The 17,068-nt window shown below is 37.1% G+C and overlaps 1 protein-coding gene across 2 annotated transcripts in view; it reads left to right on the top strand.

Moving 5' to 3' along the window:
• SPTLC1 (serine palmitoyltransferase long chain base subunit 1) overlaps positions 1-16,572 on the top strand; it is a 33,853-nt gene extending 17,281 nt beyond the window's left edge. For both annotated transcript variants that reach the window (XM_021380599.1, XM_021380598.1), the window contains 10 exons: positions 1,391-1,523; positions 3,032-3,161; positions 3,912-4,001; positions 4,739-4,846; positions 6,215-6,310; positions 6,581-6,677; positions 7,630-7,684; positions 13,628-13,745; positions 14,660-14,733; positions 15,146-16,572. In XM_021380599.1, the coding sequence (XP_021236274.1) occupies positions 1,391-1,523; positions 3,032-3,161; positions 3,912-4,001; positions 4,739-4,846; positions 6,215-6,310; positions 6,581-6,677; positions 7,630-7,684; positions 13,628-13,745; positions 14,660-14,733; positions 15,146-15,239 (995 nt within the window). In that variant the 3' untranslated portion in view covers positions 15,240-16,572. The remainder of the gene's footprint in view (positions 1-1,390; positions 1,524-3,031; positions 3,162-3,911; positions 4,002-4,738; positions 4,847-6,214; positions 6,311-6,580; positions 6,678-7,629; positions 7,685-13,627; positions 13,746-14,659; positions 14,734-15,145) is intronic.

Genomic DNA, 17,068 nt, shown 5'->3' with positions numbered 1-17,068 from the left:
GAGCCCAGAATTACACATAATATTCAAAGTGAGGCTGCACTGACATGAACTGTGGTGGGATATTCACCTCTTCTGATCATCTGGCTGTGCTATGTTTAATGCATCTCAGACTGTGGTTAGCCCTCTTAGCTGCTGGGGCACTGTGCTGGCTCACGTTGAACCCGCTGCCACCAGCACTCCACGTCTCTTTGAAGACGTACTTTTTGTTCTTAGTATGTGACATTGCAGATCAGATGGATACACCCCTTTGGAGAGAGCTGTGCTAGATATATTTCATAGAACAAAGTTAAGATTTTTACAAAACCCTTCCGTGTTGTACCTTTGCTGTTAATATTGGGTTAGAAGTCTCAATATTGACGTAACTGAGCTTCATAGACTATTGAAAAATCTGTATTTTTTCATATTGGTTCATTTAAGTTTAGTTTCAGTGTTCTTGTGAATAATTGCAAAAATGTAATCCTTGGTGATGGTGGTCTTTCAAGTCACATTCTTAGGATCTCTGTTTGCCCCTACAACCTGTTTTTTTTCCATTTGGTGATTCTCTGAATAACGTTTTGTTAGGAGAAGCTTGCAGTGACAACGTTTTTGCGTGATTAAAATCATCATTTATCATACAAACAGGTTATTTTGCTTAGGCACAGTACCTAATGCTTTGGTCACCTTTTTGCTTTCTGGCTGGTTCTGGTGCAACAATTCACTCACTGTGTGGTATTGTTCTTAATCTCTTGATTTAGTGGCATTTCATTTCTAACACAGACCATTCTGAGTGAATTGGTTTGGGAAATGCATGTGTGTATAGTTGTGTAAATTTAATTTGAGGATGAGTTATCTCTGGCATGGAGATGGTGACCTTTTGAATTAGCTGAATTGCATTCAGGAGGTAGTATGGGATTGCAGTCTGACAAGGATGGTTTTCTATTGTAATGATGGCTGTGTTATATGCAATGGAAACATTAGCTTGGACGAACTGACAGCCTGCCGACAAGACTTCATTAATTGCTATAAATTAGGTTGCTATTTATTTTATGCTGAAGTAACTATGTTCCCTAGTCACTGACCAGGAACCCTGCCTCGTTTACTCATGATCTAATCAGAAGCAGATCTTAATTACCATTGTGTAAGAGTATGAGAGAACCACATTACTTAAATATTTTTCTAATCTTTCAAAGTTTCTGTTTAATATTGGTTTACTTCTCAGTTTAAGCAAGATTTTATTAATTGCAGCTAGTCTTTTTTTTTTTTGAGAAGTTATTTCTTGTAAAACTTTTCTTGTGAATGAACAGTAATTTTGTTTAATTAAATTAGATGATTGCTAAAAGCAATGAGTTAGTTTTTCTGATATGAAAGCAGCTAAACTGCCTGAGATCTTTTTATTTTTTAACTCAAATAGATGTCCACTTAGAATTAGAAGACCGGCTAGCAAAATTCATGAGGACAGAAGAAGCTATTATATACTCATATGGATTTGCAACAATTGCCAGTGCTATTCCTGCATATTCAAAAAGAGGGGACATTGTGTTTGTGTAAGTATTGTTTTCTCTGGAAAATTCCAGATTCGGGAGTTTTCCTTTTGGTTCTTGTTTTTCTTATTGTAAATCAAATTAAACCATCTGTTTAGAAAATAATGCTGTTTTGGATCAAGTATTTTGTTGTACAAAATTTAAATACCCCTTCTTGGCCAAATATTCCAAATCAAATCAGTCACTGCTTTTATTAAGGGAACACAGTCTTGAGCACTCAGCTTAACAACAACAACAAAACATCCAAACAAACTGAAAAAGCCACAGACTTGTGTATGCAAGGACTAAGTCTAATATCTAGACTTTTTCCTAAGAAAATGGATAGTTGTATTTGTTTTTCTCCTACTTCTTGCTGACATTTTTTCCTTTCCCATAAGGTGGTTGCTCCCCCCATACATATCTGCAAGGGATTGCTTGGGTAAAGATCGCTGTATATAGAATATCTATAAAGGTTCAAACCAAAGATTCAGCAAGCCCACTGTATGGTCCCTAAGAGTAGCTAGTCATAATTCATATGGAGAAGAATAAAGTAATAATAGCAATACTCAGAACTTCCTGAGACCAAGAGGAGGGTTTGGATTCAATAGTATTTGATGGATTTTTATTATCTCACAATTCTTGTTGTACTTGTCTAGATATCTAATATTCAAAATACTCCTATGACATGTAATTTCACAGTTTAACTTGAACCTTTTATGAATAAATATCTTTGAGCATAACACTAGTTTAAATTGATGCATTTGCTTTTTAGAGAGTGAAGTGACACTATTTATCCCTTAGTTAAGCTTTTTTGTCTTATTAATCAAGTTGTTTTGTTTTGTTTTTTTGAGTTAAATGACCGGCTCTGAATGCAGTATTCATGGTGTCAGTGTATCCAGGAGTTAAGTTTCTTACACTATTTCAACTTCTTTGTGACAAAAGTTTTAAAGTAACTTGCTTGAAATTACTGCAGTTAGCATATGCGAAAGGTTTGACTTAGTTGCCACTTTTAAAAGATTGCTGGACTTACTTACCTAGCTATGAAATTGCATACCACATTCTACACAGAAGTTTGGTTTTCCAGGACTTAGAAATGGTGGGTAATTCTTCGAATACCATGGTAGCAATACATAAGGGATATTAAAAAGAAGGTTTGAGATAATCAGAGGACCACTGCAATTTTTACAGGCACATCTTTGCAACAGAGCAAATGGAACGAGAGCTTCTGGGATGGCTACTAGGTTATTGTACTTGGTCCACAGAATATGGTGCTCGTATGAATTGCTGTCACAAAGGGACCAGCGTACACTTAAAGAAAAAAAGGGTGCTTGTAGTATATGGGGAAGTTGAGAGACTTTGGAAGGGTTTTTTCAAAGTGTAAATAAAAATTATGATGCTTTAATAAATCCAGTTTTAACTACCGCTAAGTACAGGTTATCTGCTCAAAAGTAGTACAGTCCTAGTAGTTGCTTTTCTTCTTTGAATGGATGTTAAACCAAGTTTAAACTTAGAAGGGCTTCCTGTATTCACAGAGATGAAGCTGCATGCTTTGCTATTCAAAAGGGATTGCAAGCATCTCGTAGTAACATCAAATTATTTAAACATAATGATATGACTGACCTTGAACGACTGTTGAAGGAGCAAGAGACTGAAGATCAAAAGGTATGTTCGTTACAAAAATAATTTTTTTTAAGTCCCCTCTGTCCCAATGCTTTTAAACTGGATTCTATAATTGAATGGGCCCAGTACATATAGACATCTGTTTGTTTTTTGTAAATCTCCCTTGAGCAATTAATGTTGCTTATTTAATTAAGATGGACTTTATTTATTGCATTAATCACTGTAATGCCTGGAAGTGAATTCACAGGCATTGGTGGTGGAGGAATATCTCTATGGGTCTTTGACTGAAGCATGGTTGTTTTTTTTGCAGAGCTTCCATTTTGTTTTTTAAAAATTTGTGTAACTCTCTTTACTTTATAAGTTGGGCCAGCTAATTACCAATTTGAATGCCACACCACAAAATCAACTCAGAAGTGGCTAGTCCTAACCCTCAAATTTACATCAGCAGCATGATTTATTTTTACCTTTCTTAGACACCTCTCTTGTCTTGCATTCAATTCTTAAGATGTTCTTAAGATACTCTGTCTTGAAAAATATGGGTCAGTTTGATGGCTTACTCCTCATTCTGACAGTAACGCAAAAGGATGTCCAAAAACAGCTACAAAAACCCGGATCAGCAGACACTAATACTCTGTTCAAACCAGTTTTAAAATGCTTATGTGAAAGAGTTACTTGAAAAGGCAACATTATATTCCTTTCCATCGTATTACCTTCTTTTCTTATCAAGCAGTTTTCAGAGCTTCCCTTGTTACTAACTGTTGAAGTTAACTGAAACCATTTCTTTCTCTGAAGAATCCACGCAAAGCCCGTGTAACTCGAAGGTTTATTGTGGTGGAAGGGTTGTATATGAATACAGGAGACGTTTGCCCTCTTCCAGAATTGGTAAGTAAGGGGTTTCGATTTGCCTTTTAAACTTAAGGTATGAGTGCATGTAACTAATGAAATATTAATGATGTATTGATAAGCCGACATTGAGAAGACCTGCATGCATATATTTTTTAATGTTTTTTGCTTTCTCAAGTGTTTTTTTCTTGAAATGTTCCAAATCTTGTATTTTTTTGAAATGTCTGATTAGGATTAGAATTCTGAAGCTATATGTAATGAGACACGCAAATGAATACCTAGTTAAGGTCTTAGCTTTTTAACCTGAAAGTATATTGTATTTGCAGCTACTCTATAGTAAACAATTAAGCAAAAGTTGTTGCTAAAACAAATATGTGAAATTGTAAAGAAATCCTCACGCAGCTATGAAACAATGGCCTCCGAGGAAAATGTTTGCTATTTAGTATAAACTGAATTTTGTTGAGACTATATTCTGGTAGATAATGTAAGAAATACTGTGAGAATGTGTAGTATTAGAAGTACTTGACAGCCTATTAAATACAAACTACAAAAATATAAATTTTTATACGCAGCCTTTGGTATTTATGAGATTTAATGGTAAAACAATTTAGAAGGCTTTTTAAATGCCTTTTATGACTGAACGCTGCTCTAGAACTGACATTTTTGCAATATTCAAAATATTGTACATATCTGTCTTTACCTTGTCACCCACACCCATTTTGTGACCAAACTCTAATGGTTGTGACTTGTATTTTATATAACTTGCACTATTTTAGATAAAATTGAAGTATAAATACAAAGTTAGAATATTTTTGGAGGAGAGCCTTTCTTTTGGAGTCCTTGGAGAACATGGGAGAGGAATCACTGAACACTTTGGAATAAATGTAAGTGCCATATTTTTGCATTTTTTTTGTGAACAAGAGATTTGTGCAGAAGCAACTAGTTGCACAACTAGTTTCTCATACCTGTGGCATCAGAAATATTTACTAGGGGATGACACAGTCTTAAACATAGTTTTTTGTTTTTTCCAGTTAAGCTTAAAGCATTCAGGTCTCTGCACTTTTATTTCACCTGCTTACTTGAAATCTTTTTTTTTTTTTTTTGAATACTTGTATTGGTGAGAAGTATTGTAAAAATTTTTACAATTTCACAATTCTATTCTCATTTTGGATGCTCAGTGAGATAATGATTGCAGTGTTTTCCTGCCCCATACACTTCAAAATATCATGCTTACACAGAAATATTTGAATCTTAGGGATAAGTCAGAAAATTTTCTCTGTGTACAGCCAGCCCACTTTGTTCTATTGCCATTTACTCCAATGGGAAGAAGTAGGATAAAGCTTTTCTTGGTTCTCTTACTTCTTTACTTGTGGATTAAACCACGCTGTTCTCCAAAGAGTCTGTCTTTTGTGGTCTTTCTTCAGCTGATACATACTTGCATGGAATGATGAACTCTTTGGAAATCGGAAAGAGTATTCTTCCAGTGGTTAGCTTCCACAGCCACTGGAGCTAGGGAAGGAAGGCTCTTTCAGTTGCCATTGTTCTCTACCGACAGTGTCTATATTCAGCTACAGCATGAAATATCAGAATCTGATTCTGTCTTCCTCCATCTCTTTTTTTGTTTCCATGTAACTGTTTTAATGCAAAATATGGAAAAAATGAACATTAGAAAGCTTTGGAGAAGGAAGTGAACAAAGTCGGAAGTGTTATATATTTGGTTGGCTTCTGTGTTAAAGCCATGTACAAATAGCTTCTTTCTGTTTTGTCTAATCAGAATGGGAGTCTGTAGTGTTGGTTATTTGTGTGCATTACAGAACTTGGCAAAAAGAAGAATGTTGCTAAAAAGTGAAATAAGACAGTTATATTTCTAAGGTTCGTACCAGTTTAACTAGATTTTTTTCAACTGATTTTAACTCTTCATGCAGTAAGACTGCTTACGTTATTAAATGGTACTGTCACACTGAATGCTTTGAGGAATTGTCACTTGTATCCACATAACTTCTTTTATTTTTGTTTTGTACAATGCAATGCCTAGAAAAGAATGATCCTTTATATTATATGCAGATCCATAAATCTTAATTTCTAAAGTCCCTTTGGCGTTTTTTAAACCTATTTCAATTGCATCTTCATTCTAATATGTGATAACATGTTGGATCTTCTCTAGTATCCATGAAAACATGAAGAAGATAAATATTTATCTTCTATATTGTTTTGATGTAATTAAAGGCATCTCTTTTTGATTTAACTTGCAGATTGATGATATAGATCTCATTAGTGCAAACATGGAAAATTCACTGGCTTCTATTGGAGGATTTTGCTGTGGAAGGTCTTTTATAATTGACCATCAGGTAAGTCTTTTTTTTTTTTTTTTTACATGATGTGGCAAGATTAGTTACATAAAAATTAGCAACTGGTATCAATTTGCAAGGAGTTATATGATATGCAACATTTGATTGTATTTAGAGACCTACTAGTTCTTAGAAACATTGTGTATGAATTGAAAATTTGTTTTTCAATACTTCCATTAGCCTACTGATGTGGAAAACAGGTTTAAATATGTGCAAATTAAAATCTTGTCAATATTGCTGTAAATAGAATGCTATTTTTTTTCTCCATAGCGATTGTCTGGTCAAGGCTATTGCTTTTCTGCATCCCTGCCTCCTTTGTTAGCAGCTGCTGCTATTGAGGCTCTGAACATTATGGAAGATAATCCAGGTACTTAATTCAGAAAAATCTTATTCTTGAGTCTTTCTTCACTCAAAACTCACCCTTCTACTCTTTTACATCTTCTCTCATTTACAGCTGTTTAATTTTACATGCATAAGTTTTAGTTTTTATAATCTCACATTCTGCTTTTTCTTTTAAAATCTTTAATGTTTCCTTTCCTTGTCCCTCTTGGCACTCCTTAATTTCTTTTCTCTTCTAAATGAGCATCCAAACAGGTGTATTCTGAGATCCTGCTGGAGGTACATCTGTGATTCTGGCAGCACCAAGTACAGGACACTTAAATAAGGCTGTCAGGCAAGAGTTTCTGCTCTAAGAGTCAGAGAAGTGCTTTTGTTCCTAGAATCTAAGAATTAATTTTTTTGTGTGAGAGACATATAATAAGGACAAAATAGGCCATGTCTTGTTGTGTATGTTTAAAATATTCATTACCATAAACAGGTTGGAGGATACCTGCAGACAGATGTAGTATTTAATTTATCACAAATAAAAAGCATTGGGTCTGTGTAACCCACACCTGGTCCTCAGAAATTAAACGAAAATAGGAAAAAATAGAGAACCAAGGGTTGTAGATCCATCAGTCAAGATTTTCTGTTTCAGCATCTCCAGTGAGTGGGTGAAAGGATCAAGGGGCGGAGCCTGCTTAGCTGTAGATATTTTATAGATAAATTTGTAAATAAGTTGAATCTGCAATTTCAACCTCATTTATCAAGGGTTTGTAACTATGATCTATGAACCACTCCACCTGGAGTTTGTCAGATCTGTAATTTCCTTGCAGAAATGGGAATTGGGAACATTTTGAAGAGCAGTGAAGGGAATTACAACTTCTATTTACATATATAAGAAAAATAAAAATTAAATCTCCTAGTTTTTCCTTTTTTTAATCATAGACTTTAAGAATTTAAGACAGAAATGGGAGATCTAAGCTTTTTTTTTTGTGTAGACATTTTTCAGACTCTTCGGGCTAAATGTGAGCGAATTCACAGAGCTTTACAGGGGTAAGTGGTTCCAAGTTTTTAAACTCTGTCTATAGCTGTTGAAATGAGATCATGCTTTATTTCTAGTAGGGATATTTATAAGCCCTTAGACAATTTAGTCTTCAGAAGAGTGTTGCAGCTCTCAGTAGTACAAAGCATATTGAAAAAACTGCCTAAATAAAATCATTTTGTTTGCTAGTAGCTTGGGTTGTAGCTTAGCGGATAAGCTTTCAGGTGGCTCAAAGCATCTTGCGATCAACTTTAATACAATATTGTTCTTCTATATGAGACTTGAATCTGAAACAGTAATAAAATATTGATTATTCTGGAGACATACAGCAAACTGGTAGAATTTATTGAAAAATAAAGATTCTGTTTAAAATTCTGTAACTCTTCTATTTTAGGAGATGACTATATTGAATAATTGCTTTTTTGATAGATATTATTAGTAAAAAATATAGAATTATTGTAACCATTCAATTTATCAATTATGAATTGTATTAAGTATTTTAGAATTCATTTTCTTCTGCAGTTTTCTGTTGTGCTTTACAGAAATAAAGAAAATATTACATGCAGAAAATCTATAGTGTGTTACTAATTATACTGCCTGGTTTTATTTATTTATTTTTAATATTGGTCATTTATTCAGTATGAGCTACTTGTTATTTTAAATAAGCATCTGTATTCTGATAGCAGTCTCCTGCTTCACCCCATGTTTTATGCTAGAGCTTTAGTTGTGTTCAGCTTCTTTGGTGTAGTCTTGGTCTTCTTTTGCTGTTTTGTGTCCGTGCATTGATTTGAAATACATAGGCTTTCAGATTAAAAATACCTTGATGCTGTTCTGCTTGGAATATTTTGCAGTCACTTGAGAACAGTTGATGTCTCATTCCAATTAAAGGAATGTTGTAACTGAGAGCTAAAAGGGGAATAACTGTAATATTTTCTGTACCTGTCGTTTTGAAGTGGCAGTTATGTTTAAGTACAGGAAGATACACAGAGAATTTATCAACCTGTTACTCATCAATATCCACTGAAAAACAATAGCCTTTAAAGCATAGCTGACTTTGTAATCCTGTGTTTGATTCTACCTCAATCACTTAAATTCTTTAAGTGATTAAAGTAGTCACAAATTAATACATATCCAAATTGCCTAAGTGTCCCCTAATAGGAATCTTGTATTACAAAAAATACAGCGGTAATAGAGAGGTCCGAAAAAAAAACAAAACCAGCAAGGGAAGTTACTTCTCGGTCACTCTGTGAAACGACTTACAGGACTTAACAGTACAAGGCAATTGGGCAAGGCTTTAGCTGGTAAAAAATTCATTAAATAATGAATTAAAAATGCCTCCCTGGGCAACCTGTTCCAGTGCGTCACCACCCTATGAGTGAAAAACTTCCTCCTAATATCTAACTTACATCTCTCCTGTCTCAATTTAAAACCATTCCTCCTTGTCATATCGCTATCCACCCATGTAAACAGTCGTTCCCCCTCCTGTTTATACGCTCCCTTCAAGTACTGGAAGGCCACAATGAGGTCTCCCCGGAGCCTTCTCTTCTCCAAACTAAACAAGCCCAGTTCCCTCAACCTCTCTTCATAGGAGAGGTGCTCCAACCCTCTCATCATCTTAGTGGTCCTCCTCTGGACCCGTTACAAGAGCTCCGCGTCTTCCTTGTACTGAGGCCCCCAGGCCTGGATGCAGTACTCCAGACGGGGCCTCACAAGAGCGGAGTAGAGGGGGACAATCACCTCCCTCTCCCTGCTGGCCACTCCTCTTTTAATGCAGCCCAGAACTTAGTTGGCCTTCCAGGCTGCATGCACACACTGCTGGCTCATGTCCAGCTTCTCGTCCACCAGGACCTCCAAGTCCTTCTCTGGAGGGCTGCTCTCAAGGAGTTCTTCCCCCAGTTTGTATAAATACCTGGGACTGCCCCGGCCCAAGTGCAGCACCTTGCACTTGGCCTTGTTGAACCTAGTTAGGTTCTCATGGGCCCAATTCTCCAGCCTGTCCAGGTCCCTCTGGATAGCTTCCCTGTCCCCTACCGTATCGACTGCGCTGCTTAGCTTGGTGTCATCTGCGAACTAGCTGAGTGTGCACTCGATTCCATCGTCTGTATCACTGATAAAAATGTTGAAGAGCACTGGTCCCTAAACTGACACCTGAGGGACACCACTTGTGACCGGCTTCCACCCAGACATAGAACCGTTGACCACAACCCTTTGGCTGTGTCCAGCCAACCAATTCTTAGTCCATTGAGCAGTCCATCCTTCAAATCCATACCTCTCCAATTTGGAGAGAAGGATGTGGTGAGGGACCACGTCAAAGGCTTTGCAGAAGTCCAGCTAGATAACATCCGTTGCCCTTCCCCTGTTCACCGATGCTGTCACTCTATCATAGAAGGCCCCCAGATTGGTCAGGCAAGATCTGCCCTTGGTGAAGCCATGCTGGCTGTCTCGGATCACCTGTTTGTCTCGTATGTGCCTTGACATGTCTTCTAGGAGGATCTGCTCCGTGATCTTCCCAGGCACAGAGGTGAGGTTCATCAGCCTGTAGTTCCCCGGGTCCTCCTTTCCCCCTTTCTTAAAAATGGGAGTAATGTTTCCCTTTCTCCAGTCACCGGGGACTTCACTGAACAGCCATGATTTTTCAGATACGATGGAGAGTAGCTCAGCAACCACATCAGCTATCTCTCTCAGAACCTTGGGATGGATATCATCCGGCCCTGTGGACTTACATACATTCAATTGCATGAGGAGGTCTCGGACTTTTTCCGCTGTTACAGTGGGACGGAATCCGCTCCTCTCGCCCACACCTCGAAATTCAGGGCCCTGGCAGACACGGGGAGTGTGACCACCAGTGAAGACCGAGGCAAAGCACTTATTGAGCACCTCAGCTTTTTCAATGACTGAGGAAGCCACTTCTCCATCCTCATTAATCAGAGGGGGAACACTCTCCTTGGCCTGTCTCCTCCTGCCTATGTACCTGTAGAACCCCTTCCTGTTATCTTTCACATCCCTTGCCAAGTTCAGCTCCTTCTGTGCCTTGGCGTTCCTAATCCTATCTGTATGCATGCGGGCAACAGCCCTGTATTCCTCCCAGGCTACAGGATCTTTGTGTGTTTATTGTAATGTTGTTGCATTAAATGCATTCATCTTCCTTGCCTAACCATGGCTACTGCTCGACTCCAGCTCTTTATTGTGTTCTTGTGACAGAAGTGAACTAGCTATTGGTTTAAGAGAGAGCACAGAGAAGAAAAGTAGAACTGTACACAAATTACGTGAAGAGGAACACACAGCTGTTCTCCTTTCTTCCTGTAGAGCAAACACAGTGACAATAACAAATAAAAAACAATCTTTTTTTAGCCAGTGAGTAATTAACCTGTAGAATCTAGGGCTACGTGCATAACAACCAATTCGTGGTTAATGTTCTGAAAAAGTGCTTGCATATGGACAATAGGAGAAAAAAATAATTAATGTTGTAAGTTAAAGGGACCACTGGTTTTGCTTCCTTTGGGTAGCAACCAAGTACCCATCTGTGGAAGAAATTGAAGAATTCTTCTGAAACCCTCATAGAATTACATTCTTGTGTGTGGTGGTTTATGTACCACAAGAGAACAGTAACAGATGGAATACTTAACATGTCACAAATAATCTTAACTTCATAAATAATCTTAGATAATGTGGATTTCTGTCTTGTATTTTAAAATGTCTAGTATCTTAATAAACATATGAAGAAGCTTTCTTGCAGGGAGACAGGATGGAATGAGGACAGAAATTTTACCTGTTTCAGATGCCTGACAGTATTAGATAGTGTCTCTTAAATAGTTCATTACTTATGACTTTCCCTGCTGAGATTTTTTTCAGTAAAGTTTTCATTGGGGTAAAGCAGATTTATTTCTAAAGATTTCCCCTCCTGGTGAAACTTGATGTTTCTCAGGGAGACCTCATTCTAGTTTTATGTTCACAACACCGACTGCAGTGTTTGACTTCCTTCTCTATGACTGTCCTTTCAGGCAGAATTTCCTACAGCTAAGAGCTCAGTCTTACAATTCAGTTCTCCAGTTTAGCCTGATACTTGAGGCACAAAGAGTCTGGTATGCCTTTTGGGGGAGCTTACTGAGGTTACACACGTACCAGCACATTAATGTCAGGAGACATCCCTGGTCACTGGAGCATACTTTCATCTCTGTTCCTTTGTTAGAGTGGTCTGTGGCATGGATTTGGCCCAAGCTGAGCAGACCACTTTGAAATGACTCCTGGATACAGTTCAGGAGTTAGGACTAGTCAGGAAATATTCCCAATAGACAGATGGGATGTGGCCACCTTGAGTTGAAGACTCAGATTTTGAAAAGTATGGATGTGAGTCATTCCATACTTGCTGGCCTCAGGACCAGCACCATCTAGTCCAACCATCCATTTACTACCAATATTTCTCCAATAAAACATGTCCCTTAATACAGAATCTGAATGTTTCTTGAATACCTCTGGGGATAGTGACTCAACTACCTTCCTGAGCACACCATTCCAGTGCTTGAGCACTCTTTTGGAGAAGTTGTTCCTAATATCCAACCTGAACCTCCCCTGACACAACTTGAGGCCATTCCCTCTCATCACGAGTTACGTGGGAGAAGAGGCCAACCCCCACCTCGTCACAACTTCCTTTCAGGGAGTTGTAGGAAGCAATAAGGTCTCCTCTGAGCTTTCTCTTCTCAGGACTAAACAATCCCAGTTCCCTCAGCCACTCCTCATAAGGCTTGTGCTCCAGACCCCTCACCAGCCCCATTACCTGGACACGCTCCAGGGCTTCAGGCCTCAGCAAAGCTGAGTACAGGGGGATGATCACCTCCCTGCTCCTGCTGGACTGTGCTATTTCTGACACACTTCGGTTGTTGTGGCCAAAGTGCAGGACCCGGTACTTGGTGTTGTTGAACTTCATCCTGTTGGCCTCAGCCCAGTGATCAGTGCTCTCCAGATCCCTCTCTGCAGAGTCTTGCTACTCCTATGCAGGTCAGCACTTCCTCCCAACTTCGTGTCTTCTGCAAACTTACTGAGGGTGCACTCAATCCTTTCATCCATGAAACAGAACAGGCCCCAGTACTGACCCCTGGGGAATACCACTTGTGACCAGAGTTGCATATGTGTCAGGACTGTAGCAACCAAATTCTAAGATGCTGATTAAAAACTGTCTACAGGTGCAGGCATGGGAGCAATTCTGTTAAAACATTTAGTGTTTAGATGAGCTTCTGATTAAGTAGCAGAAGGTGTTTTAAAGATTTGCTGTGGGAAATAATTAAAAATCAAAAATTTTGCCAAAAATAAACCTTATTTCATACAATCACTTAAGAGGATAGAAAGATTTACCATTATTTAGATACTCCTAACATTCTTCCTATACCTTTGGAAAGATCCTTCTACAATTTTTTAGTCTTTTGCAAAAGGAGGAACTAGTTACTATTACACAAATTTGCTAAAACTACATTTAGTTAACTCTTCAAGAAAGGTGCTGTCTTGTTAAGTTTTGTTATTTTTACCTATTGCAAGCTGAAGTGTACATGTTTTGCCTGCATTAGTATGGTGAATAGTCCAAGCTGTGGAAGAAAGTGGAAGTCCTCCAAAACAGCTAGGAGAGAGTAAATGAACGCATCAGAAAAAAGTGCTTCAGTACTGTGCTATAAATAATCATACTCAGTCTTTTGTCAATGTTCTCAGGAATGCTTAGCTTCTGTAAAGATTATTGAGAGGAAGTATGTCCCTGTATGTGTTGATTTTTACTCTGTGAATACTAGCGCGGAAGATTGTTAATGAACAGTTACTCCTAATGTAAAAAAAAAATTTAATAATATTTTCTATGAAATATCCTTCTCTTTTCATTCTCCAGCTGGAAAGGGGAAACACTTACTGTCTAGAACTTCAACACTTATGTATTAGTAGGATGTGCATTAATTTTTTTTTAATTATTATTTTAGGATTTCTGGCTTAAGAGTAGTGGGAGAATCATTTTCTCCAGCATTGCACTTACAGTTGGAAGGTAGTTGTGGATCTCGAGAAAATGATGTGAAGCTGCTCAAGAGAATTGTGGATTATGTAAGTGTCCGTCTAACAATTAAAATATATCATTGCTTTTCACTGTGAATAATGAATGAAATGCTAATGTGTAGAGTGACTTCTTGGGTAATTTGTTGAGTAACTTGTTGGAATGTCATGCTGGAATGCTGCAAGAAATCACTTTCTTCACTGACTCTAAGGCTACTAAAAAACATCTTTTATCAATTTCTCACTGCACATGTTTAGATTTGTAACACTTGATAAAAATACATATTTCTTGTTTTTACTTCAGAATATAGCGTTATCCTGTTATGAACTTCAAAACTCAAGTTTGAAACAATTGCTTAGAAAACTTCTATGATGTTCAAAGGAATCCAGGCTATTGTCTGAAAAGAGTTCAGCTGGTGTATTTTAACCAAGACCTAGCTTTCAGTAGTTTTGCATGTTTGAGGCAATTAACATGCTGGGTTTTTTGTGTGAAGAGTCCCATGTTTTGAATATAGTATTTTTTTTCTATCTTCACATTGACTTACTGTTTCTTTTGTAAAGTAGATTGAAAGTGATGGGGATATTTTAGATTTCAGGTGGCAGGTAACAAGACTGCACAACAGACTGAAACTTGATTATCCTTGAAAACACACTTAAATTTGTTTGAATAACCTAATTAATGCAGCATTCTTGTCTATTATTTGGAGAGGAAAGCTAAAGAAGCTACATCTAACTTCTCCAATTTTATGTGTCTACCTCTTATTAAAATTAAATACACTTTTTGCACAACGTTCAAAACTTCCATTTAGGAAAAAGTAATCCTGATACAGAAGTAGTGAAAATTAGTTATGTGCAGTTGGTGATCTAAATGATATACCTTTAGAAATTTCCAAACTGTATTTTCATCTATACAGTTAACCTTTTGTTTTGTTTTCTTTGGTTTCTCTCTGTACTTTCATCTGTAGTGCATAAATAGTGGTATTGCATTAACTCAGGCCCGCTATCTGGAGAAAGAAGAAAAATGTCTTCCTTCACCCAGGTAAGAAGAAAATCAATATATTATTTCATTTTATGGGATATGACTGTCTATGTGTTTTCATGCAGAAGAATTTTGAGACAGGATGCTGATGCCCTGAAGTAACAACTGTATCAAAACAACTTGAATCCTACCAATCAGCGTGACACTGTCTTTGCTTGTTTACCAGGCATGTTTCCATTATCTGTGTATGTGCAGACAACAGTAAAATTTCTGTCCTGCTTGTGTATATGGAGAACAAGGGGAAAGTATTCTGACCATTTCTATTTAGTCATGTGTCTTGTGTCTGGTCAAATTTGAATTCATAATCCTTTCCCTAGAGGTAGTAATGTTAATGTGTTAATATTAGTACAGGAAAAGCCTAAAACTAAAGGCAAGGATTATATATACATATGTTGTGGTTTTCTTTTTCTAGTATCCGAGTAGTGGTAACAGTGGAACAAACGGAGCAAGAACTGGACAGAGCTGCATCACTTATTAAGGAAGCTGCACAGTCTGTACTGAATTAATCCACAGTTTTGGATTCCTTTTTCCTCAAATTATAAGAATAAATGTTTTACACTGTGTAGTAAATTCCACTTCAGATACTAAAGTTCATCCACTACAGACATTGAAGCCTAACTAATGAGATTGTTCCAGGATGGTAAAAATACAGTGATGTATAGAATGCTGAATTTTGGAAATGGTGAGTGACACAATGTACTTACAATTCAAAATGTACATTTTAGTAACATTCCTAAGAATGGAATATCACTGTTGCATGCAGGTCTTTTTATACGTTTCATCTTTAAAAGCCTTAAATTTATTTCTTCAACCCCCTAAATGTTACCACAGAGGGAGAGGGGGAGAGAGAGAGAGAGAGAGAGAGAGAGGGAAATGAGATGTGTATATGTATGTATATGATTTCCCCAATACATCTAAAATGTTTATCTTTCTCTGAACATTATCAGTATGTAGGAAATTTACTTGCTTTCAGAATGAAGACAGGTTGTTCCTGATACTACCATAAAAGAGGGAACAACACATTAAGAGATAATTGTGTGCTTTATTGAGTCATTCATAGTGGGAACTTCAATTCTTACTTGTTTATATCTCTGTTTAACCATTTCTGAAAGCAGTTTTTCAGAATGCCTGGTGAGATAATTGTTATCGAAATGGTGAATTCATATTTAACATTGTTTGCTTACTGCATTTCATATATAAATATATGCATATTTGATTTATGGGTGAGATTTTTCTTATCAACTTAAACTCCTAAACTGAAAGCTCTAAATTGTGAGAATGTTGCAGTATCATTATAGTACGTTCAGTCAGGGGTCTTTTGCACTTGTTTTGAAGAGGAGGCATAAACAACATGAAGAGGAACCAAAGTTTTGAAATGGCAACTGAATACAACATTATTCAAACAGCTTGAAGCACTAAAATGGTGTGTGTTAAGTTATAGCTCTCAACAGCTGCTATGTATTAGAGAGGAACACTCACAGTTAATAAGGGTTTAGATGGTACACATACTACTGAAATACAGCTCAGTATGTGCACATAAAACCCCAACGTAATTCGTAATATTTAGAGTTTTATGCTCTTGTAATTTTCAGTAATCACAGAGGAAACTGGTAAGGATGGATGACAGTAAGCCATAATTTTTAATCAAATAAAAAAGGAATTTCAGCATTTTTTTAACAATGCCTGTTTAAAAAAACTTTGTATTCTCCGTTATCTGTATTCTGAGTTGTTTTGTACTTGTCTTTTTGGTTGCTGCTGCTACAAGGACTACAGTACTATTTTTGAGAAAGATCGTTGCTTAAATAAAACATTTTATTCAAATTTGTACGTATACCTAGACACTGTAGCATGATTTGGCCATATTTTGTTGAATATTCTGCATCAGATGAGTGTAGTCTATCTGGTCTCTTTCAATTCTTGATAACTTCATCTTTGCAGTGGTTTACAAAACTTCTGAACATTGTGCTTTTAGATAAAACATGATCAAGTTACTCTTGGGAACTTTTCTTACTAGTACTGTTGGCACGAGAAATACTGAAATAGTTCTTGGTGTAGTGTAGACACTTCATCCCAATGTGCAAAAGTATTCATATTATATTGATGTTTTTCTCTCTTCAAGTATAATCCTGTGAGAAGCCAACAACTTAAAGAGCAAAAATGTGAGGATGGAAGTTGATTCCTGTTTTGTGGACTAGTAGTGACATGTCCAGCCTGGCCTTGAATGCCTCTAGGGATGGGGCATCCACAGCCTCCCTGGGCAACCTGTTCCAGTGCGTCACCACCCTATGAGTGAAAAACTTCCTCCTAATATCTAACTTACATCTCTCCTGTCTCA

This window comes from Numida meleagris, chromosome Z (assembly GCF_002078875.1).
Source record: "Numida meleagris isolate 19003 breed g44 Domestic line chromosome Z, NumMel1.0, whole genome shotgun sequence".
Lineage (NCBI taxonomy): Eukaryota > Metazoa > Chordata > Aves > Galliformes > Numididae > Numida > Numida meleagris.
Note: the sequence above shows the minus strand (reverse complement) of the source record. Positions and strands in the feature narration are given on the sequence as shown.